This window comes from Oncorhynchus clarkii, chromosome 15, assembly GCF_045791955.1.
Source record: "Oncorhynchus clarkii lewisi isolate Uvic-CL-2024 chromosome 15, UVic_Ocla_1.0, whole genome shotgun sequence".
NCBI lineage: Eukaryota > Metazoa > Chordata > Actinopteri > Salmoniformes > Salmonidae > Oncorhynchus > Oncorhynchus clarkii.
In genome coordinates, this window is record NC_092161.1 from 25,888,295 (window position 1) to 25,914,999 (window position 26,705).

At 42.0% G+C, this 26,705-nt stretch overlaps 1 protein-coding gene across 1 annotated transcript in view; it reads right to left on the reverse strand.

The window, feature by feature from the left end:
• The window catches only part of LOC139366753 (G protein-coupled receptor 158a), a 97,983-nt gene that overhangs the window by 49,569 nt on the left and 21,709 nt on the right, over positions 1-26,705 (reverse strand). Inside the window, exons 3-4 of the mRNA XM_071104454.1 lie at positions 7,905-8,007; positions 4,602-4,828 (exon numbers count right to left, since the gene is read on the reverse strand). Of these exons, the coding sequence (XP_070960555.1) occupies positions 4,602-4,828; positions 7,905-8,007 (330 nt within the window). The remainder of the gene's footprint in view (positions 1-4,601; positions 4,829-7,904; positions 8,008-26,705) is intronic.

The window sequence follows — 26,705 nt, forward strand, 5'->3', positions numbered from 1 at the left end:
CCAGATTTGTGCAATATACGACTGATTGTTGTCCTGTGGAGAGAGTCTCCCACCTCAGCTGTAAATCTCTGCAGTTCATCCAGAGTGATCATGGGCCTCTTGGCTGCATCTCTGATCAGTCTTTTCCTTGTATGAGCTGAAAGTTTAGAGGGACGGCCAGGTCTTGGTAGATTTGCAGTGGTCTGATACTCCTTCCATTTCAATATTATTGCTTGCACAGTGCTCCTTGGGATGTTTAAAGCTTGGGAAATCTTTTTGTATCCAAATCCGGCTTTAAACTTCTTCACAACAGTATCTCGGACCTGCCTGGTGTGTTCCTTGTTCTTCATGATGCTCTCTGCGCTTTTGACGGACCTCTGAGACTATCACAGTGCAGGTGCATTTATACGGAGACTTGATTACACACAGGTGGATTGTATTTATCATCCTTAGTCATTTAGGTCAACATTGGATCATTCAGAGATCCTCACTGAACTTCTGGAGAGAGTTTGCTGCACTGAAAGTAAAGGGGCTGAATAATTTTGCACGCCCAATTTTTCAGTTTTTGATTTGTTAAAAAAGTTTGAAATATCCAATAAATGTCGTTCCACTTCATGATTGTGTCCCACTTGTTGTTGATTCTTCACAAAAAAATACAGTTTTATATCTTTATGTTTGAAGCCTGAAATGTGGCAAAAGGTCGCAAAGTTCAAGGGGGCCGAATACTTTCGCAAGGCACTGTACATGTAGGTGGAGTTATTAAAATGACTATGCATAGACGATAACAGCAGAGAGTAGCAGCTGTGTAAAAGAGGGGGGGGGGGCAATCCAAATATTCTGGGAGGCCATTTGATTAGATGTTCAGGAGTCTTATGGCTTGGGGGAAGAAGCTGTTTAGAAGCCTCTTGGACTTGGAGCTCCGGTACCGTTTGCCGTGCGGTAGCAGAGAGAACAGTCTATGACTAGGGTGGCTGGAGTCTTTGACAATTTTTAGGGCCTTCCTCTGACACCACCTGGTATAGAGATCCTGGATGGCAGGAAGCTTGGCCCCAGTGATGTACTGGGCCATTTGCACTACACTCTGTAGTGCCTTGCAGTCGGAGGCTGAGCAGTTGCCATACCAGGCAGTGATGCAACCAGTCAGGATGCTCTTGATGGTGCAGCTGTAGAACCTTTTGAGGATCTGAGGACCCATGCCAAATCTTTTCAGTCTCCTGAGGGGGAATGGGTTTTGTCGTGCCCTCTTCACGACTGTCTTGGTGTGTTTGGACCATGTTAGTTTGTTAGTGATGTGGTGGAGCTCTCAACCTGCTCCACCACAGCCCTGTCGATGAGAATGGAGGCGTGCTCTGTCCTCTTTTTCCTGTAGTCCACAACCATCTCCTTTGTCTTGATCACGTTGAGGGAGAGGTTGTTGTCCTGGCACCACACGGCCAGGTCTCTGACCTCCTTCCTATAGGCTGTCTCGTTGTTGTCTGTGATCAGAACTACCATCATTGTGTCATCGGCAAACTTACTGATGATGTTGGAGTCGTGCCTGGCCGTCATGAGTGAACAGGGAGTACAGGAGGGGACTGAGCACGCACCCCTGAGGGGCCCCTATGTTGAGGATGAGGTTGTTACCTACCCTTACCACCTGGGGGCGGCCCGTCAGGATGTCCAGGATCCAGTTGCAGTGGGAGGTGTTTAGTCCCAGGGTCCTTAGCTTATTGATGAGCTTTGAGGGCACTATGATGTTGAATGCTGAGCTGTAGTCAATGAATAGCATTCTCACATAGGTGTTCCTTTTGTCCAGGTGAGAAAGGGCAGTGTGGAGTGCAATAGAGATTGCATCATCTGTGTATCTGTTGGGGCGGTATGCAAATTGGAGTGGGTCTAGGGTTTCTGGGATAATGGTGTTGTTGTCGGCCATGACCAGCCTTTCAAAGCACTTCATGGCTACTGACGTGTGTGCTACGGGTCGGTAGTTGTATGGGCAGGTTATTTTAGTGTTCTTGGGCACAAGCACTATGGTGGCCTGCTTAAAATATGTTTGTTTACAGACTCGGACAGGGAGAGGTTGAAAATGTCAGTGAAGACACTTGCCAGTTGGTCATCGCATGCTCGCAGTACACGTCCTGGTAATCCGTCTGGCCCTGCGGGCTTGTGGATGTTGACCTGTTTAAAGCTCTTACTCACATTGGCTGCGGAGAGCGTGATCACACAGTCTTCCAGAACAGCTGGTGCTCTCATGCATGTTTCAGTGTTATTTGCCTCGAAGCGATCATAGAAGTAGTTTAGCCCGTCTGCTGGCTTGTGTCACTGGGCAGCTCTCGAATGTGCTTCCCTTTGTAGTCTGTAATGGTTTGCAAGCCCTGCCACATCCATCAAGCGTCAGAGCCGGTGTAGTACAATTCGATCTTAGTCCTTTATTGAAGCTTTGCATGTTTGATGGTTCGTTGGAGGGCATAGCGGAATTTCTTAAAAGGTTCCAGGTTAGAGTCCCGCTCCTTGAAAGCGGCAGCTCTAGCCTTTAGCTCAGTGCGGATGTTGCCTGTAATCCATGGCTTCTGGTTGTGGTATGTACATACGGTCACTGTGGGGATGACGTCATCGATGCACTTATTGATGAAGCCAATGACTGATGTGGTGTACGCCTTAATGCCATCGGAGGAATCCCGGAACATATTCCAGTCTGTGCTAGCAAAACAGTCCTGTAGTTTAGCATCTGCTTCATCTGACCACTTTTTATTAATCTAGTCACTGGTGCTTCCTGCTTTAATTTTTGCTTGTAAGCAGGAATCAGGAGGATAGGTTTATGGTCAGATTTGCCAAATGGAGGGCGAGGGAGAGCTTTGTATGTGTATCTGTGTGTGGAGTAAAGGTGGTCCAGTGTTTTTTCCCTCTGGTTGCACATTTAACTTGATAGAAATTTGATAGAAGTTTCCCTGCCTTAAAGTCACAGACTACTAGGAGAGCCACCTCTGTGTGAGCATTTTCTTGTTTGCTTATGGCGGAAGACAGCTCATTCAAAGCTGTAAAAGCCATAGCTGCTAAAGCCATAGCTTAATGCCAGGCTCTGACTGTGGTGGTATGTAGACAGCTACGAAAAATACAGATGAAAACTCTCTACGTAGGTAGTGTGGTCTACAGTATACACATTCTTGAAGATTCCATATCCATGGCAAGGAGGTTTCTTAAAGTTTTTACTTGTATCAAAGAATATCACTGTACCCAAGATTATTTTATCTCAGAGATGTTATTATTTTACTGTAAGAAGCCTGGGGGATTTGGAGAGTGTGTGGGCATTGGAGAAGCTAGGCAGATCTATTTATAAGCCTATAGCATCGAGGACAGCCATGGAGAAACTGAATCTTGTTAAGAGAAATCAGATCCCTCCACGTACCAACTCAGTGGCCTTGTGGTTAGAGTGTCTGCCCTGAGATTGAACGGTTTGGAGTTCGATCCCTAGTCAAGTCATACCAAAGACTCTAAAAATGGGTCATAATGCCCTGCTTGGCACTCAGCATTAAGGAGATGGATCGGCCAACCAAAAATCTAGCATCCTGTCCAGGGGGTGTACTTGTACAAGCTGCCTCATGCTAAAAAAAATATGTAATAGGCTCCTGCACTTTAGGCTGCTCTGACAAGGCTTACTTACCAGTGAGGCCTAGACTAAACCCTTGTCTTAGACTCAACATAGTTATTATCATCTACCTAAGGTATGCACCTACAGCACTGTTCTCAATTTCATTGTACTAACATTCTCCCTTCATAACATATGCTGAACATCAGGGCCCATATTCTTAACGCTTGCTGATCTGGGATCAGTTTTCCCTTTAAGATCATAATGAATAAGATAATGTAGACAGGGTGGCCCTGTTCCTAGATCAGCACTCCTACTCTGAAACATCTCGTGTATAGAAGCCCAGCTTCTCATAGAGTCTAAGAGTGAGACATTTGGTTGGCAAGGGGCGAACGCTGATCTTAGTGCCACGAATGTCTTGGAAAACTCACTCCAGTTCAGTTGAAACTAAAGATACAACTTTTGAACTGGTGCAAATGCCAACTAAATTTGCCAATCGGCTTAAAGCTTAGAGTTGGAACTTTAATTCTGCCATCAATGTGCCAAACTGTACCAGATTGTGTGTGCCCAATGAATCATGTATAATCAGATAGAGTCAATTATTATTTGTGCTGCTCTGAACTGTCAGAAGAGGTATCCCCATGAATAATACACTTGTTGAACGTTCCTGAGCTACCCATGGCCATATGGTCGAAACACATCCAATCTATACAGTAAAATATACAGCAAATATCATTCTGTTCAAAAAGTACAGTACAGTGTGTGCCCTGTTCTCGTTCAGGTTCAAGAACAAAAAAAGGAAAGGATAAGATAAGATAGACCCAGTCATCCATTTATGAATAAAACAATGTAGGCTAATAGGATAGAATAACATGTATCAAGTCATCCATTAACTAATACATCAACATAGATTATGAATTAGGATGGAAAATAACATGAATAACATGTATTAAGTCATGAACTATATATCAATATATCATAAATCATTGTAATAGATGATGAATAGTGATTATGATCAATGTAGATGGGGATGAATGACGGCTGAATAGTGCCTCACCTTGTTCCTGCGGAAGTGGTAGATGATCACCATGCTGACAAAGTCCACCAGCATACACAGGACCTGGAAGGAGAGTACGGCCATGCGCAGGGCGCTGTCGCTTCGAGCAACACAGGGCGTGTCATCCTTGCAGTAGGCACAGCCCTCCTGACAGGGCAGGCAGTCGCTGGACGACCCCTCGGCCAGGTTAGGACCCCCGTTTGAAGCTTTTCCCTTTCTGCCCCAACCTGTGACAGAAAGATTTCTTAAAGATTTTTTACCTGGGTCATAAAAACAATTTCCAATAAAATGGCACTTCAACACTCAACTAAATTAGGTACTTTGTAGTACTTTATGGTAGCTTTATTTGTTAAATTACTTAGTGCTATTCTTCTGCTCCTTTGTAGCAATTAGAGGGAGCCAGGCTCCTCATGTCAACGTAACCTTTCACCCTGTTCAAGTGGCTCTCCTTAAACGTGTTAAACATAGGCCCTTCTCTCTGATTATGGCTGCTCCTCCTGTGGTTTCCTGTAGGTCTCTACGTGGGTGTTCGAACACCATCTGTGCCAGGCCTCTATATCTCTAATATCTTCTCTGGCTTCGGCATCATCACCATCATCATCATCATCATTATCATCATATCATCTCACCTCCATTTATTGGAATTTCACAGCTATTTTTTAAGATAAGACCCATCATGTGCATAAATTGCACCCTATTCGCTACATTGTGCACTACTTTTGACCAGATCCCGGGCCCTGGTCTAAAGTAGTGCACTCTAAAGGAATAGGGTGCCATTGATTAACTTCCACATCTTCGATCATTGATGACATCATTTTCAGTATGTAAAAAAGGATTTATGTTGTGTACCATTGTATATAACAAGGAGGGGTGGCATACTGTTTGTTGTAATATAGTGTTTCTGTCAGCAGTACATACACCTACACCTAACATTTCTAAAGCCATAGCTAAGTAACGGACACTTTAAACGTCGCTGAATGTTTGATTGGCTGTATGAATGAGGGCATAGAAGCTCATCTTGTTTAAAATGTTGAATTCAAATTGAGTCTGAATGACTCACTCTGCTCTTGTGTTAAAGGTCCAATGCAGCCATTTTTATCTCAATATCAAATCATTTCTGGGTAATAATTAAATACCTTGCTGAGACTGTTTTCAATTATAATGGTCAAAAATAAACAAAAATAGCTTCTTAGCAAAGAGCAATTTCTCAAGAAAGAATATTGCTAGGACTGTCTGGGACTGGTCTGAGTGAGAAGGGGAACACTGAAAACTAGCTGTTATTGGCAGAGAGGTTTGGAACTCTCTTTCTTATTGGTCCCCAGGCAGGTCAAAACTCCATCTGAACCAAAACATGAAGAAATTTGAGGGGGTTTTCAAACAGCATTTACACTAAAAAGGCATTATCATAATTTTCACAATTAGTATTATTATTATTATAGTATTAAAATATGATTCCAACCTCATAGTACAGAAATATATATATATAAAACACAGGAAATCAAGTATTTGACTGCACTGGGCCTTTAAGTAAACAGTCTTTTTAAAATGATGACAGTATCCTCTGTAAAAACAAAAATAGGTGCAGTGAAATGTGTTGTTTTACAGGGTCAGCCATAGCAGTACGGTGCTGGCTCAGGTCTTCGAACCAGCAACCTTTCGGTTAATGACCCAACGCTCTAAACGCTAGACTACCTGCCACCCTATGATATAGTGAAAGCCTGGAGGATGAAACCTAAGCTCTCTCTGGTGTCTGTACTGCACCTAAACATCAAAGCATATGTGTGAACATGAAAAATCAACCCAGTTTCTCTGGTTCAACGATTGGCATATCATACCAGGATTCCGCAGAGAATACTCATGGCTAAAGCACAGAGAAATGTGCAAGGCTCACATTATTTCTAAATGGACAAATTCAGGGGACATGGGAAAGGCTGGTGGGCTCAGATAATTGTCTCAAGAGGGGTGTCGATGGAGAGAGCGAGAAACCCTTTAGTGATGCCAGTTTGGCAGCGATATTGGGTAAAAATCCAACCAGTTCTACCATTTACTGGGACTTTGCTCTTAACCAAAGACTATTTTAGAACTCTATGACTCTGCACATCCTTGATCTCCTGAAAATACCTACTTATCTCCCATTGGTTTGATGGTATGACTCATAGCTGTTTCTCATTTGGCTCATTGCTTCTCCTGTTGACTCAGTTTCTCACAGTCTGAAAGCGAGCCTAACTTCATTGGAAGCTAAAGCTATAGAAATGTAAGGAATCGAAAAGGAAAGGTGAACGGTGGCGGTTTCCTCTACAAAGAGTGTTGAGGATGGAGAATGTTCACTTTGAGATTAAGACAACAGTTGTTATTGGCCCGGTGGTGGGCAAGACTGCTGAGGAACGTGTCTGTAAGGCACGTGCCTCTGTTTGCTCTAATCAAATTACCCCCCACACACACACACACACGCCTATGCCCATAAACGCACATCTACGTACACACGCACAGACACATCTACCCCTCTCTGAATGAGAGAGAGCTTAACTTCGTGGTGGGAGCTCTTGCTGTGCTGTCATATGCAAAAAGGGACGAGTGTGGGTAAGGATGGAGGGATGAAGAGAGGGAGGGAGGGATGGCGGGGGGGGGGGGGACTGATGCAGACACAGAGAGACATGCAGAGGTCCGGGTGGGATGAGAGGAGACTGAGGGAGAGAGCTGGGAGGAGAACACAGGAGTGTGAGTGGGCTTCAAGCCCGACCAACCGAATACCACAGGGGCTTCATGTCTGCAAGGGCCTATTCTAATTAACATACAAAGGAGGGAAGGAAGAAGGGTCACAAAATGACGATTCCACTGTATCTTGTTCCTTAAATAAAGGATTATAAAGGACCACATGGTGCCAACACCAGGCGAGGTTTAAGATAATGTCGTCATAACAACAGTAATGTCGTCGTAAACAACGGTAATGTCGTAAACAACGGTAATGTCGTCATAGCAACGGTTATGCTAATGCTACTAACACTACTTAACATGCCATGAGAGAGTGTTCAAAGGGTCAGACAGCTACATCTGCTAAATTCCTCTTCCCGATTAGGAGCCATCATATGCGACTGGAAGGAACAACAGAAAGAAGAAGAACTGGAATACATTTGCATGGTCAACACATCACCCGACTTGCAGCTGCTACGAATGAGGATCATATTCAGAGTTTTTGAGGACCATGATTTGCCTTCAGTCCTCACCATGCTCCCATCCCAACTGATGTCGCAAATCGCAGAGCATGTTTGTAACTTGTTGGCAAATATCCGTAATGTTACTTACTTTTGAAGCCATTGACCGCCACTCTGTTGGGGTGGTAGAAGCCTGTCTTGCACTGGCATTTGTATTTGTCCAGCACAAACCCATGGCCTCGGATAGACATGCACTGTGGATAGAAAAAAAGGACAATACAGTATTTGGCATCTACTGTAGGTACAGGTGTGTTGAATATAATGGACAATATATGGATTTACTGTACAGTATATGTGTTCATCTTGAGAAGCAGTTGCTCTCAATGGTAATTCTATTTACATTTAAAAAACATATGTCAAAGAATCACACTCAATTCTCTCAGCAATTAACCAATGAAAACACTTACAACAGTGAGCACAAACCTCCAAAGCCTCGTCTTAATCAATGAACATAATGGGAAAACCAGTGAAATGCTCCATATTAAATTAGGCGAGGCTGTTTCATTTGATTGAGCTGATAGGAAACAGAGAGAGGCCTGTTAGAGAGAGCTCCAGAGGAGCGTCAAGGGGCATCCTTGGCAGACTTTTCGTGGCATTTGCCAAATTACAAGATGTAATTAATATCTAAATTAAGAACAGGCGTATTTGCAAGGATTAAAAGAGAACTATTAATTCTATGTCTCCGGGGACCTGATTCCATCTTCCATTCCGCTTCTAAAACATCTGGGTCACAGTGAGACAAAATTGTATTTTCTTTTAAGAGTACCGTCTGATTTTCAAACTGAAACAAGATTTTATTTTCTCAGCCCGGATTATTAATATAACTTCAGTTGAGAATCCCAGGATAACAACAGGGACTCAGACTAAGTATTGGACTCCACCAGACACTTAACATGATGTGAAGTGTTGAAGTGTTGGTGACCTGTGGTTCAAGACCGATGGCAGTGGCACCGTCTACTCTAAATGAAGCAGCGGCTATTGTGACTGGACTTTGCATTAAGAGGTCGCTATTTCTGGCTGTCTCTCAAGGAGCTCTGAGCCGGGGCCATCTGCATTTACAAATCTGAAAACAGTCAACCAGGCCCTTAGACAAATCCTTTGAGACTCTCCTTCCCAACCATCTGCAATCGCAAGGTAATTACAGTTACCGCTCAATAGACGCTCTTCTCAGACAAAGCACTGATGTCACCAAGCCACCTAAATCAGCACTACACAGTTTTTTTAAACAGAAGTATTCAGCAGTATGGTGGCATAGTAGTCCTTAATTCAAGGCCTGCCCGAGATATTTAGTTTATTTTTAAATTAACCTTTATTTAACTAGGCAAATCAGTTAAGAACAAATTCATATTTACAATGACAGCCTACCAAGGAACAGTGGGTTAACTGCCTTATTCAGGGGCAGAACAACAGGTTTTACCCTGTCAGCTCTGGGACTCAATCCAGCAACCTTTCAGTTACTGGCCCAATGCTCTAACCACTAGGCAACCTGCCATCCCAGCTGGCTATCTGCTGCCCCAGGAATATGGTGTCAGAAGTGGGATGTGCATTCAAATCAAATTTGCCATATAGGGTACAATGAGATTCGCTTTAGATGGCGTCAAATCCTAACTTCATTGCAGCGGCATACCCAGTTTGATCTCAGACCTCCCCAAAAAATGTCCCAGAAATTATTCAATATAAATTGTGTTATAATTTATTACATTTTTAAAAGAAACACATGTGAGATTTATTTTCTATGGGTAATTTTATTATAACGTAACAAAGAAATAGCCCGCGACAATCAAGTTTGCTTCCGACTATTGGTTACATTTTAAATAAATTCATACCGTGGTTTCCCTCAACAACCTGCCAACGTCACATGGCTAAACTTTGTAGCGCATTAGCTAGCAAGTTCTACAATGCTAGCTTACTCAAATTTAGTCACCAGCTAAGGTCATTTAGTAGTTCTAGCAATGGCAAACCAAATGTCGATCGCTAGGTTTTTCAAAAAAGGAAAAGGAGTGAGGAGAAGGAGTGTGTGCCAGAAAATAATTTGGATCAATACACCGATAGCTTCCAGAATGAGACATTAACAGGTGGCGCCATGATAGAAACAACCGCAATCGCCATCACAACCACCAATGCCACGTCGAGCCAGGCATGCTTGCCTACCCCACGGCCTCCTCTCGTTCTTGATGCTTTGGGCGGGGGTGAACCTGCAGGAGGTCCACCGACAGATTTGTCTGCTGTTTATGAACAAGCCTGTCAACCAAAGCTAGCAAATTTCCCTTCAAGTATGATAAATGGCAAATCACGCTGCTTCTCTTCAAGTTGGTATGACCAGTTAGTGTGGATTGAGTATAGTAAAGCAAAATATGCAATTTATTGTACATTTTGTAGGCACTTTCCTGAGGCAAATGTCGAATTCAGATTTATGGCAAAGTATGACTCAGAAATACAAAACAGGCTTAATGTTCTACCTCGCAATGCCACGCTTATGAGCCCCGAAATTCAGAACAAGATGCTGGAGTGTGCAGCAAGACTGTTACTGTGGAGGATAAAAGATGAAGGTCATTCTGCGCCTTCCACGTATTTTGCCATACTAGCAGATTAATATAAAGATCAATCTAAATGAGAACTTATTGCCGTGTGAATCCGATACATTCATGCTGGACTGATTAAAGAAAGAGCTGTTGGTTTTATGGAAACCACTGATTTGTCTGCACAAGGAATGTCTCGGAAAATACTAGAAGTGTTGCAACCCCTGGAGTTGGATCCCACTCTGTGTGTGTGTTTTTGTTTTGATGGTGCATCAGTCATGTCAGGGAACAGAGGAGGGGTACATGTCCTACTAAAGCAAACATTTAAGCAAGCAGTATATGTGCATTGCAACTTCCACCGTCTGAATTCGGGTTCTGTGCACCGCAGCAAAAGTGTCTGGACACTTCAGGACTTTTTTACAGACGGTAAATCAGCCACATTCATACCCACATTTATGAGTGGATCCCACAGACATGCTGGATTCATAGGAAGTACAGAAAGAGTTGCATCCCGATAGACCATGTATCGAGCTAGAAAGATCCACGGGTGTACGGTGGAGTTCAAAACCGGTGTCAGTGAGTAAAGTGCTGTTACTGATAGATGTCATTTTAGAGGTTCTTTCAGGGTTTTCAGAGGCTTGTGGACAAGCCAAATTAGAAGCCAATGCCCTCTTACAACAAATCCAGAACAACAAGTGTTTATTCCTTATTCCTGTTACAAAGCTCTACATTATCTGTGACGGACTGTATTGGTTTAATTGAAATCCTCAAACGCAGGTTTTCTACGTTCAGAGATAACTCAGGAGGAGAATTCGATAAAGTTCTCAAGCTAACTGAAGAGATGATGATTAAGCATGATATTAGTAAATGGGATGTGAGTGCATCACGGCAGCGAAAACTGCCTGTAAAATTTGCAGACAAGTGTAGTCACAACTTCATTAGGGAAAACAACAATATTCTAGACAGACAGATTTCAATAAAACACATACGGGATCATGCGACTCCTTTTCCAAGGAATCCCAAACCTGCGGCCTTAAAGAGCAGCTGAAGACCACATGCATTCTGCAATATCAATTGAGAATGCTGAAAAGTAACATGGGAAAGAGTGATTTTTCCTCTATAATGAGTGTACTTGACAGCTTCCCTGATGATATTTTCCCTAATATAAACTCTCTGTTAAGGATCATTGACACACTTCCAATGTCATTAGTGTGGAGAGACTTTTCTCAACAACAACTAGGATAAAAAATTGTCTTCGCACATCAATGACAAGCTCCTGGCTGAACCACTTCAGTTTGCTGTCTTTTGAGCGTGAACTGACAGATACATTGGATTATGATGAAATCATCACCATATTCAACTCAAAACCTCGCCGTTTGCACCTTGTGATGTAGGTCAGGCCTTATGATACGTCTACTCAAGGTAAGGTACCATTTTATCGTACTACTGCCCGCCGTGGTATAAATGGTAACATCAAACATAGGCTTGTAAACCCATTGAGATTAAAGTGCGTCTGAAGATGAGTTTTGTGTTGTTGGCAAGTTGGTAACTGGTCTAAAGTTACTGTCTTATTTTAATATGCTGGGACAGGTAATTATTTGTAAATGTAACGAGGTTGCTCCAAGTACTATGCACTAGTATAAAATGATTGTATTACGAAAATAATATATGGTGCAATCGCTAAATAAATTAAAAAATAAGTATAAAAAATGCCTATCCAAATTTTTCTAGGCCTATCCAAAAAATATATATATGCCTACGCCCCTGCTTCAGTGACATTTAACTTGCCATGAAAATCTGTGGAAAACTCCATCCAGCAGATCTTGTTTACAATCGGATGCAAATATGCTGTTGGGGAAGAGGGCTCCACACCTCTTCCTCAGAGTGTGCCAGAGAATCCTATAACTGGCTCAGGCTGAAATTACATGAAATACTTTTTTTGAAAATGAATGATGCTGCTGAGGTTTTTCATTGATACAGCATATTTCAGATTCCATAGAATAGGATAGTGTAGCACAGTTCCTCCTGAATCTTTGCCATCTCTTTTAGTATTAGTCCTCTGAATTCCCCACTCAGCGGGCATCTTCTCAGACATTCAGTAAGGTCAACTGGGACCACCATGCTTCCAAACCCTATGAATCATTAAGAATGTGTGTTGGCCTGCTGAACTTTGCTCACCCTGCTTCACAAAGCGACCAACAGTGAACAACTCCAGGACAACACGCTACCATAGTGTCATGCAGCTCTCTCTCTCTCTCTCTGTTGCCTTTAGAACAGAGAACATGTTTTATTTTCTGTGAGCTGTGGGAGGACTGGCGATCCTTTTTCTGGAGCATCGCAGGCAGGTCAGATTTTTTTACGTGTCATGTTCAGTGGTGTGTATTCATGAAGGCCAACGGAAATATTCAATATGTACAGTAGCTAGATGTAGAAGGCTAATGTTAACTAGCTAACGTTGCCCGTGAATGGAAGATGGGCCAGTGAGCAATTTTTTTTGCCAGGTAGCCTAGGACAACAAAAAATAAAAGCATGTACTGTATGACAGAGTGACAAACCATTTTGTCAACATGAAAGAGAGGAGGACGGCATTGGCGTTTCTCTACAAGTAGGGTGAGTCAACATGTTTTTCTACTTGCACGAACACATACACACGCGCGCAAACAGAAATCAGAACCATGGACAGCCACATCATATTCAGCTTATGTTGATTGGACCAAATTGTTTTTGGTATCTTTCAGTTGTCACTGCGTTAGACTAAGCAGAGGTGATTTGATGATGATGAAATGTTGAAGTTGAAATGGTGCTGTAATAGTGGCGGTAGCTCCTGTTTTCTTTGCGACTTGTGGTAACTCTCTGTGGTTCCAAAGAAATTGTTGTTTAGTGGACCGAAAATGTCAAAAACATTAACTTGCTTAACCATGCTGTAGGTCATGTCTGTTACATGCAATATGCGTTGTGGACTTCATCGGACAGAAACAAAGTTGTGTTAAAATGTATTCTGCCGCTGTCTTCTTATTGTCATGGCCTTTAGGCATATATATCACAGTCGCAAGGCATATGAATTAACAGCAAATAATGCAATAATCCCAACACACACGATTTTACCCATGCACTGCTGCTGGGTCATGTTTGGGTTTTGACCTGAGAGCACAGGTAGGTGAGATTCTTCAGGAAATCACTGAAATGGATCAATTAGCTCAGTTGATGAGGTGAAATGTCTTGTTGCAGATATTTTCCTACCAATTGAGAATATACCTTTGTGCAGCTTGGTTTGAAATGCAAGTCATTCCCAATTCTCCATCTGACAGAACAAACAGCTGTTGAAATCTGCTCTGTGTGTAGGGAAGGAAGGGAAGGTGGGGCGTAATGGACCTGTCTGCCACTTTCAATACAGTCCCTTTGCATTAGCTTGGGAAATGAAAAGTGTGTGTGTGTGTGTGTGTGTGTGTGCGCGTGTGTAAAAGTGTGAGGTGCCGGGAATAGTCACAGCACTCCCCCACCACTCTGACTAGGTGATTGATGCGGGCTGGGCCCGGAGTGTGCTGAACGGCGAAGGAGGCCAGACGGAGCCGCCTGCTTCCGAGCTACCTGCCATCCGTCACATGTGATCTCAGCAACATCGGCCCATCGGCCAAGCCAGGAGTGGGATTACCTCCAATGGGCCGTAAAATGGTCCGTTTGGACAAGATACATAAACCTTTCCACACAGGGATAAGGAGCTTTAGAAGCACAAGTGACAGACAGTTGGATGCTAGGCATTATAGGGCACAGTATATGGATGCATACTGATATGTATTCTGTCATACATTCTGTCATACATTCTGTCATACAGTATCATTATAATGATATCAGTTTCTGACCATCTGTTTCCACCTTGCACTGGCGGATGTACAGAGATTCCTACAGTATACAATGTATTTCTACTATCAATCATAAAAGGAAAGGTGTGATGCAGTGGTTGCCGTAGGTCTCCCTACGAGCACAACTGCTCTTTGTTTACAACACAGCTGTGGCAGCTGTCAATCACCCACTCTCTGGCACGCTAATTGCCATGGTGACATGTGTGTGACCGGGAGCGAGAGCCTTTTTATTGGAGAGCGTCATGCTGTCACGCCAGAGGGGGGTCGTCGGTACCAAGAGCCTATGACAGGGTAGCTATAGGAGTCAGAAATAAATGGTGGACACACAGGCTCCAGTACAAACACATTATACAATAAGTATTGCCTGCAGGAAAACTTGCACATTTGGTTCAGGGTATATGGCTCCACAAATATACTGTAGAGCTGGGACGATAAACAGAACATTTTTGACACCAGCCACTTATCGAGGGCATTTTACTAATATAGATAATCACAGTAAGTAGCTTATATTAGAGAAAGGTTTGAAATTAAATAAGTCTGCTAATATGGGCACAAACACACACACACACACACACACACACAAACACACACAGTTTCACATAACATATAAGAGGGTCTCTTCATTCACTGCTCTCTGACATGAATGGGGGGGGGGGGGCAAACATATTGCGATTGGGCTAATTGATACAGAAGCCTTCCCATTTCCACCTGCTCAGTAGGTACACTGCTCGATCATTAGACCTTTACCCATAAACCCCTTCTCTTTGAATTAAGCCCACACTCCTCAGGCTAAACACAGTACCTCATCAACTCTCTAATAGGTCTGGATGTGGACTGAGTGATCCCTCCAAGTCTTAATGCAAAGCACAGAGGAACAAAAGCTCATCATACAGTGGTTACTGCTGAGGAATGTATACGGTATGTATAGCATGGTATTTTGGGAGGAGTTAAAGGGAACTTTCAAAAATGTTCAACTTCACATTCATCATCTCCAGCACCACCCCAACATGTGAAAATGGTGTGTTTCAATGTTTTGTCATAAAAAAGGTAGAGGAAGATGAGTGTTTCCAATGACATCCTCAACTGATGAAATCACATCGATGATGTCATTGGAAACACCTATTTTACTCTATATCTTCTACTACAAAACCTAGACACGCAAAATGTTCACATATGTTGATGTTGGGGTGGTGCTGGAGTTGATGAATATGAGGTTTCAATATTTTGAATGTTCCCTTTAAGGTAAAGAGGGGCTGTGGGAGTTATCATGGCAAATGAGAGTGATTGTGGACCCCCATATAGTAGACATTCAAAGTAACACTGGTAGTTACATGATAATGATCTTCATAGTGATAACCGCTATGATGTCCTGTCATAAACCATTCGGCTCGCTATGGCTACACCAATGACAAGGTGACATTTCCAGATTTTACTTATCCCATAGTTTTCACGAGATACTGAAATAAGACCCAGCATGCTATAACCTTCATACATGTAGCATTTTCAGGAGGTGCATGGATTTCTATGACATTTAAAAATGCAACATTTGCAGGCATGATGTCGAAGTGTGTGTGTGTGTGTGCGTGCGTGCGTGTGTGCGTACGTGTGAGTGAGAATCTGTGTGTGTGTGTGTGTGTGTGTGTGCGTGTGTGCATGCGTGCGTACATGTGTGTGAGAATCTGTGTGCGTGTGTGAGAGAGAGTCTGTGTGTGTTTGTGCTTCAGCTAAGATGCCAGCTCAGTACGTGTGAAGGCTCAGGGGGAATAAGAGGATATTAAGCCAGTGCATGTTTTGTTTGACAGAAGAGAAAAACAACAGTTTTGTGAGAATTGCTAAACATAGCACCATCTTGACACCACACGTATTCTCATTAGACACATTCAGATAGACACAAACACACAGAATCACACACACACACCTTTGAGCAGTCTGGTCTGCAAAAGGCAATGCCCTGGGTGATGTCCAATGGCCAGCCTCTAAACGGTACTGAGATAAACACTGAGACCAAACACTGAGCTAAACAGCCTACCAGGCAGGGACTGTGGCGACTAGCACAGACAGCTTGTGACATATTGCTCCGATCATACACACGTATCAACAACACGCGTGCACACACACTCCTAAAACGTACAGTTGGCGTACACACTCTGATAAGCATAGGGGCAAGGAGAGCAGAGATGAGGAGAGCATAGGCAGAGGATGGACACCCACTCTCAGCCTTTTTGACAGGCCCATTACAGCCCCAGGGGGGAGAAGGCCTAAATAGCTTCATGGCTGATATAATAAAGCTCAGGCCCATCCTAATCATGCAGTGTGGTGAGATACTGATCTGTCCTCCACTGATCTGACCCATTGCCTCTTATTCTATTTACTTCTTTCCTTTCCTATGTGCTGTATTGCGATGACTTTTTGCTGAAGCCAACAGTGTACAGGTTCTTGTTCAGGTACATCAACGACTTGCATTTAATTACCAGCCAAGGTTTAAGATAAATTCCCATTCGTATTTAAACTCAAGAGCTCTGGACTTACAGTATCTGACAAGCCTTCTGTCATCCCATACTTCCCTGACTGAATCTGTTTCCGTGCTGCTTTTGCTTTCTGTTTCATACACAGACATGGGAAACTAAAATGTGAAAGTATGCCTTGGGGCATGTGTATTAAAGTCTTCAAAGCATTTTCATGTAAATTCAGAGTTCCAACATTATCCACATGGCCAATTAACGGGACAGTGCTGAAGGAAGGCCCGTACAGACAAAGCCGGAGGCTACTGTTAAATCCACACGTGTTCTGTGATCTCTCCACGAACAGTATCACGGACAACAGCCCAAACTTTGCATTTGATGTTCTTAACTGGCTGGCCCTGTGGAGTTATGGCCATGGGAAATTAGATTTCTCAGCAGTGTCCACTTTGGACTTTGAGCTCTTCGAATACCATTGGGGTGCCATTACATTGCCTGGCTAATTCACACAATAAGGTCTGATACAAAAGTCTGGTTGCGTTAAAATGTTCCGAATTATTTTCTATGCCTTCCAACCCAAATCTCTCTCACACATGATACACCCCAAGTGTGTCAAAAAAGGCAGAGCAAATAATCAGTGTTGTATGCTTAATCCCAATCCCTTTGCTCAGTGTCACTGTCTGGCCCCTAATCAGTTGTACTGTAGATTGGGGGTGGGCGGAGGAGGAGTTCTCACCGAGAGGAGCAGGGGCCCTCATTCGTTGACATAGGGCCCTACTTGGGATGACACAATGTTTATAACGCCGGGGAAATCCCTCAAGGGAACAGGAGAATTTGCTATTTTTATCGAGCAATCTGGAACTAGGGCTGGAGATGAAAGAGTAAGCACCTTTTTTTTCCTCCGTGTAGAACCAAGGCGGAGAAGCTGTCACCGTTAATAACAGATAAATATGTTACTCACTGACGTTCTGCTAAAATATCACCTACTTTCCCAGGGCTGCATGGGGGAGTATATGCCTTCCACATAAAAAAAAAGACAAAGTAACATATTTGAGAGAGCATAGTTAGACTAGAAAAACAGACAGATTTTCTTTATCTCAGTTGATCATTGTTGACTGTGATTAGCATTTTCCTTTGAGTTGCTTGTGCGTGTGTTAAATTTTGATGCTTTGTTATTTATTTAGTGTTTACAGTAAGTGTTCATACATTGTCATTCAATTTTGTCCTATTCAGTGCTATATCCAACACATTCTATGTACATTATCTGGTGCAAAATGGCTAGCTTCAAGCATCCGAATCACAAGTTTGGCATCATGTAGGCCTATTTGTGTCACAGGAACCCATGGGATCTCAACATAATATTCCACTTCATATTCAGAGAGCGCCAGCCTATCTCAAAGTGTCTTTGGCTGGCTTTTGTGGGAGCTGTCAGTGTAATTGCTAGATAATTGTGGAGAAAAGCTGTTTTCTCCTGCTCTTTGAAAGGTAATTTGTAGGTCTTGCCTGAAGACAAAGTCAACAAAAGCTTGATTAAATTGTTGATGTATTCAATAGTTTTTGCCATTGTCTGTGTTTGATGCTCATTTTCGGGAGGGCGCGGGTCCCATCACTCACTTATACTAATTCATCACTTGTTTGCTATTTCAGCATAATCAATTTTACCTCAACTAAAGTGAAGTCCTTACCATACCCTTGTCGACCTCTAATTGGTTATCTCATTAAAAACACACTCAATTAGAGAGACAATGAATCCGATGTCCAATGATGCTACTCAACTAATCCTAATGCTAACACTGCAAAGCCCAACCCCTTCGAGCATGCTCAGTGTGTTTTAGAGCTCCCCTTTGGGTGGTCACCCAGACGAGATCCAAACAGCATAAGCCATGTTATTCTGACACCCATTTTGGCTGGGTCTGGTTGCTACACGTTGCTGGTGAGCACACCAGATGAACTGTCCTGTGTTGACATGGAGATGGATCACTTCTTTTCACAGCTAGCAGTGTAAGGCAGGCCTCTGTCTCATGCTATTACACTGAGGCCATGAGGATGCATACAGCATCTCTCTATGTGAACTTGTGAAACAATGAAGCCAATAAGACATCATTGGTTACCACCACTAAACATTATCAATGATCAGGTACCTTGAATTTATAAGTGATTCTTCCCATAAATCCATTATAGCCTTCCTAAACATTCAATGGATAGATATCGCTAAAAGCCTGTGTATCCGTATCCATCCATATCCTTTTGTCATCTGTAGCCTGCCTATGAGTCTAAACAGCTTTTCAACACTGGAACTGCGGTGCCATCATACGTTTTCCCAAATGTATCACTGAGAAAGATTAATGGAGCAGACTGAGGCATGTTGGTTTCTCATTCCTCTTCATGGAGTTTGTGTTAGCTCAGGGCAGCAGGTCGCTGGAACACAGATTGCCTTATTAATTCAGAAGCATTAGGGGGACAGGGAACACCACAGCATGATAGAGATGACAGTGTGAGGCAATGATAACCTTGTGAACCAAGGTGAGAATTAACCAAAAAACACATTGAAAGAAAAGACCTGGCTTATTCACTCAGGAACGATAAAGTTGGTCGATAAAGTTGGTTGTGGCACACTGGGAAAACTAAGCGTGTCTCCCAATATGTTTACTACCATGCTGTACACCGTCATACTCTAAGCTCGATCTCTGATGACGTTCTCTTGCGCTATATGTCAATAATGTTAATCTAGCTAGCTAGCTATATGTCAATAATGTTAATCTAGCTAGCTAGCTATATGTCAATAATGTTAATCTAGCTAGCTTGCTATATGTCAATAATGTTAATCTAGCTAGCTAGCTATATGTCAATAATGTTAATCTAGCTAGCTAGCTAGTTTTATATGTAAAAAAACAACCTAAAACTAATCCAACTGGGCAAAATCTGGTTGAATCAACGTTGTTTCCACGTCATTTCAACAACAAACATTCAATGTGATAACATAGACAGGTTGGTTGTTTAGCAACAAAACCAAGTGGTGCGCAACTATGGGGCAAAACAGACGGGTTGGCTTTGATTGTTGACAACATGTAAGATATATTTCGTCTCTAATGTTTATTGAAAACATAAGTACATTTGCACAATGAGCACTTGTTGTCTCTCAAATACATTGTTGCAGTTGTTGGTTAGTTAGCTACCACATTTTTTGCCATATTAGCAATGAGCTGAAATCAGTCAAAACACCTCAAAACAAGACACGGTATCAATAACAAGATGAAACGAGCTGAAATGAGCATCTTACGATTCCCTTCATGTTGATTTCACATTGAATTCACTTTAATTGACAACTCAACCAAATGTAAATCAATACAAGATGATAAATTGACATATGTGACCAGTGGGATGTTTGTATACAGTATGCAGGGTAGATTTTCAACATTAGCTACACATTTTTCATGGGTAGTTATCTAGCTACCAATTCTTTGTCAGTTAGCCTACGATCTACGCAGACTACTGTGGATATTTTAGGCAGTTAAACATGTCAAAATGAACACAACATGTATTCATTAACAAATCAAGATAAAATATTGAAGTCGGACAACATACTGTACATAAGATGTGAGTGGGCAACTTTTCATTCCGAAGTTGGAGTTCATTTTCTCTCGCTTCATCTAAAAAAAACAGCCGCCATCGTTATGAATACATTTTGCATATTTTTTTACGTGGTTGCGTCATGTTACGTTAACAATCCTGGGAATATTTCAGTTGAAGCTTGCTTCGATGCTTGCTTCTTATTGTGTACAAATGGAGTTCACATCTGAGAACTGTTCTCCGTGCTCTGTTTGGACTCAGACCATTCCCCACTCCAATTAGCGTAATCGAAGCACCGAGGTATGCATACTGAGAAACACTTGAAGTCTCTGTTACAATATCCACACTAGCATACGACCTGAATGAGGCAATGTGTTCGACATTCAATGTGATATCCTAGTATGGACATGAGGATGTAGCCTGAGACTTTATGTTACAAGAACAGCACATATCACAACTCAAGTTCCATGAAATACTAGGTTAACTCACTGCCAGGTTTGAGGTCAATTCCATTTAAATTCCAGTCAATTCAAAAAGTACACCAAATTTCAATTCCAAATTTTCCTAATTGAAAAGCATTGAAAATTGTTTGATTTTGAATTTCAGTGTACTTTCCCAATTGACTGGAATTGAAATGGAATTGACCCCAACCCTGCTCACTGTTGCCTGTTGATTTGAGGCCGGCCAGTGCAGCCGAGCACTAGGTACGACCATTTCTCCACAGTCAGTCTCTGTGACTGAGAGCCTTGTGAAGCCTGCAGTCACTGTTATTCTGCTGGGTCAATCATTCAAGCTATGTGTCACCGCATCCACTGGGCTCCAGTAGCCAGTCCCTGAGGGCTTCACCACTTGTTCTGTGCAATAAGCTAAGTGATTGAGACATTCATCATCATATTTATGTACTTGCATGAAAGGTGCCCCCGGTGCAAAGTTCAAGACTTTTGAAGAACACCGAAGCATACGAATGAAAGTGCCATTAGTGGGAGATGAGGAAAGAGGGGAAAAGGAAAATGTCAAGTATGACAGGTTCGACTCCTATTTGCTTCCCGATTGAAGGCCCATCTTGTTTGTAAATGTTTCTGCAGCGATAGCAAGAACATTATGGCTCACTAGTATGGCTGCAAACATTGTGTATCCATTAGAATATATACATGTATATATATATATATATATATATATATATATATATATATATATATATATATATATATATATATATATACCTGTCACCGTTGAATACATGCTGTATTTAATACGTTTCATATGCATTGAGTCTTTACAACATTACTGATACAGTTATATAGAGATCCAATCGGTCAAAGTAGCCTGGCTGTTAAGCTAATGGATGGTTGGTTCACAGCCTAGAATCCATGACCAAATTGATTGTCATATATTGTCCTTGACAGGCCAAGTAGCATTGGCATTGGCCTAAGCAGTCTGATTGATGCTTCCACCCCGTAGGCATAGGACTTCTTGTATTCAACGGTGATATACATTTATTTACAAATGTTAACTGAATATAGCTTGGTCACCACTTTTCCTAGCCTGGTGTACCAGCCGGTGACAGGTAGCTACAGATAAAGTTTGAGCAAGTTTGCTAAAGCAGGAAAAGAATCCTGCAGCAACAGGAAATGTGAATTATTATGTGGATTATAATTAATGGACATTTCTGAATGGATTGATACATTTTTCATAGGGGAAAATCAAGTCTGAAATTCCAAAGTGGAATCTACACATTCAGTAGTCTTTTTTAACCTCAAAGAAACGACAAGTTTTACATTTCCTGCATTGCAGGAGAGTTCTCCTGCTACAGGGTGATCAAATTAAGATCCTACATCTCTAATGCACCCTCTGGTAGAATGGAATGGAATTATTTGGAAAGGGTCCTCCTAAGGACCGCTACAAGCCAGAATGTTGAATAAAATTACATTTGAACTTACTTACTGGTTGTCTGGGTGTTGGTCCTTATGCTGCTTGAAATTTGAGACAATATAAGCACAGGAAAGTATTATTAAACCAACTTTTAAAAACGCTGGTAGTGCGTTCAGATTTCTATCACCTGAAGTATGAGTAAAACGAGCTAGCTATCACTGGCTGGTCCGCCAGACTACCCTTTTCCCAATATTACTTCCTCGTGCCTTGCTGTAATTGTCACTGCAAAGGAAAAGGTGCAACACTCGCTCACCTTCATCAGAGTTCTGTCCTTTTCATAATCAGACCATAAGCAGAAATGTAAGCCGGAAGAGGTAAAAAATAAAATCGAACATCTGACATTAACTCGGGTGGATCTCTGAATTCAGAATGTGCAGGATGATTGTACAAGGATACTTGGTGGATGCAAACATTTCCATACAGATGTAAGCATGTTGATGTTGGAAGGAGAAGGCAGTGTACTTGAACTGATCATCGTGGTTGTTTCCTGATTCTAAGAGGCCTCAGAGAAACTGTTCCTGAGCCACCATGCAGCGAAGCCCCTTTCATTACCACCACATCTCTTTGAAGACATTTATCTCCTTCATGACACATCTAAAAGACAGGCAAGGAGAAAAGGCTCACTAAATATGTACTTTTAGCAAACTTCACGATAGAGAACAAAACTCTGCATGCACGCACACACACAGACACACATACACAACCACTGATTATTGCAGATATTACAAAGGTAAAACATATTACGGCTTATGCAATCCACTGTATTTGTTTGGCAGTCAGTTATGTTACAAAACAGCTCCTTCAAATGCTCATTTTTTTCCCAGTCTACTTTACGTAAAGGTTGGCAAAAAAATTTAAGATAGTGAAAATGATCAATAAGGACAAAAGCTGGATGAGTCAGTGGGAATAGATCGATTCAAACGGATATGGGGGTTGGATCTTAAAATAGCGATGTCTGGCAGAAAATAAACATTGGTTGTTGTTGTTGTCGGGTTGTTTCTGTTTCTTTGGGACTTCTTTTTCAGACAGAGAGACAGACTGGGCCTCATTTTGTTTTTTTCTCTCTGTGATGAATCAGACATCCGTCTGTCTCCATCTCAGTTTGGGCTAGTTGCATGGTTGGCTGGCCAAACAGCAGCTTGAACAGTGGGGTAAGATATGGGTGGGGTGCTGTATTAACCCTTTACATGGTCAAACATTCAATGAAGGGAAACAATCAATTCCACTGGCAAGTGGTACGAAAGAAGGAAAATAGCTAACAGAGAAATACCATTATTTGGATAGAGGGGGATACATTGATAATAATTGGGAAATAAGACACTTCAGTTGAAAAAGTACAATTTGTCAAACAATCAATCAATAGCAAATATAGCTGCGAGCAGCAATGAATGGGGTTCACAGGATGATGGAAATCATTTTGTATGACAAAGCTAGCACTCTATAATGTAGGGACTATCTTCCTTTTATGTGCAATAATCTCTCAATACCATTTTGAAAAACAGAAATACCTTATTTACATAAGTATTCAGACCCTTTGCTATGAGATTCGAAATTGAGCTCAGTTGCATCCTGCTTCCATTTATCATCCTTGAGATATTTCTACAACTTGATTGAAGTCAACCTGTGGTAAATTCAATTGATTGGACATGATTTGGAAAGGCACACACCTGTCTATATAAGGTACAGTTGACAGTGCATGTCAGAGAAAAAAACAAGCCATGGGATAGAAGGAAATGTCCTTAGAGCTCCGAGGCAAGATTGTGTCGGGGCACAGATCTAGGGGAAGGGTACCAAAACATTTCTGCAGCACTGAAGGTCCCCAGAACACAGTGGCCTTACATCATTCTGGAAGAAGTTTGGAATCACCAAGACCCTTCCTAGAGCTGGCCGTCCAGCCAAACTGAGCAATTGGGGGAAAGGGTCTTGGTCAGGGAGGTGAATAAGAACCTGATGTTCACTCTGACAGAGCTCCAGAGTTCCAATGTGGAGATGGGAGAACCTTCCAGAAGGACAACCATCTCTGCAGCACTCCACCAATCAGGCCTTTATGGTAGTGTGGCCAGACAGAAGCCTCTCCTCAGTAAAAGGCACACAAAGGCCCGCTTGCAGTTTGCTAAAAGGCACACAAAGACTCTCAGACCACGAGAAACAAGTTTCTCTGGTCTGATAAAACCAAGATTGAACTCTTTGGCCTGAATGCCAAGCATCACGCCTGGAGGAAACCTGGCACCATAACTACGGTGAAGCATGGTGGTGGCAGCATCATGCTGTGGGGATGTTTTTCAGCGGCATGGACTGGGAGGATCAAGGGAAAGAAGAACAGAGAAAAGTAAAGAGAGATCCTTGATGAAAACCTGCTCCAGAGCACTCAGGACCTCAGACTGGGGTGAAGGTTCACCTTCCAACAGGACAATGACCCTAAGCACACAGCCAAGACAATGGAGGAGTGGCTATGGGACAAGTCTCTGAATGTCCTTGAGTGGCCCAACCAGAACCAGGACTTGAACCCAATTGAACATCTCTGGAGAGACCTGAAAATAGCTGAGCAGCGACGCTCCCCATCCAACTTGACAGAGCTTGAGACAATCTGCAGAGAGGAATGGTAGAAACACCCCAAATCCATGTGTGCCAAGCTTGTAGCATCATACCCAAGAAGACTCTAGACTGTAATCGCTGCAAAACGTGTTTCAACAAAGTACTGAGTAAAGGGTCTGAATACTTATGTAAATGTGATATATTTCAGTTTTTTATTTGTAAAAAATCAACAAAAATGTACAAAAAACAGTTTTTTCTTTGTCATTGTGGGGTATTGTGTGTAGAATGATTAGGAAAAAAATGATTTAATTAATTTTAGAAGATGGCTGTAACATAACAAAATATGGAAAAGTCAGGGGGTCTGAATACTTTCCGAATGCACTGTATGTTTATATACCAAATTTCATGGCCCCATGTCCATCTGTTCAGCCCTTATAGTCCTGTATGGTGCCATCTAGTAGGGTAGCATGGCCGACTTTGAATGCAGCAACTAATCATTCTCAAATTCATTAGATGCTAGCGTTAGTGCAATGACTGGAAGTCTATGGGTACCCATAGAATCCCAGGCATTGTGCTAATGCTAGTTAGCATCGGTTCGCAAAACTACAGTACCTCGAACTTCCTTCATACTGGACACAGAGACATAAATCACGAAGTATCCCTTTTAACAATTGTCCCATTGAGGCCCATTGAGACCAATGTCTCTTTTTCGAAGGAGCCCTGCATTACAAGAGCACCAAGCAAGTACACATTAAAAGTTAGACACAAATACTTAATCTAAGACTGTGTTTTAAAAGACAATTTGTCATTGATCCAAATGCCCAGGTATCTATAAGAAAGGGCATGCTCCAAGTTATCCAGCAGGTTTAATTAAAATATAATTACAATTAAAATGCTCTATGTTGAGGGATATTTTCCCCAACATCATTATTTGTTGAATGTTTGTGATATTATGTCCTGATATGTTGAAATGCATATGAAATGTGTACGTACTAGCCATTGATATTGAAACTGGTGAAAAAGACTGATTGTTCATTTGTATCAATTGTTAATAGATTAAATACCTATTTAGGTGCTTTTTGGATTATCACAGTGTTTACGGTTGGACTTTTAACCTGTTCATGTGAAAACGTGTTTTTGGAACACTTCATATGTGATCACGTTTTCACATGTATAGTCTCATATTATCACCTTGCTTTTATCACATGTACGATCACATAACAAAAATGTTTTTTGGAACACTTCACATGTGAAATTCGTGTTTTTTCCATAAGGGTAAGGCTGGAGTGTAAACTCAGCTGTGTGAAGAACTTATAAGAACTTATATGCACAATACCTAGTTTGAAGGTACTCTGCCTATTAAGTGTATCTGCTTGTAATCTTGAAAGTCCATACAGTATGTCAGTGTTGTCAATGTCTTGTAAATGTTAATGGATCTAGCTCACCATCTATAAATAAATACCACCATTTGCACCTGAATCCTACCTGACTCCTGATTTGTCACACCCCCCTCTGACAAGACCTACACACCTCAAAACCCTTTTTATTTAGGGTAACAGTGTGATAGTTTCCGTGGAGGATTGTACAGTTTCTGTGTGAAACAGAAGCACGGTAATAAAACAAAAGTAGTCCTTGTTTTTTTTATCAAATTACAGCACTGTTGAGCATGTCTTGATTACATTGCAGTCCAATGTGCTATTTATAGAGGTAGTCTCCATCACTAGAGAAGCCCCACTCTCCCCTCACCTCTACTTTACCTCATACTGTAGCACAATCCTATAGAAAAAGCAAGCTGTTTACTGTAACAGATACATTGCTGACATCGACTCATGATGGCACTACAGTACGTTCAGATGAGTACAGCAGCTGCAGGCAGCAACACAAGGTCTGAGGATAGCGGTGAGTGTCTGTACTGGAGAAAAATACTGTACCGTCAAGGGTTTCTTTCATGCGGATTACTATCACATTCACAAAGCTGTCATATAGTTGTCAAGCTCCTATTACATACAGTATGCAA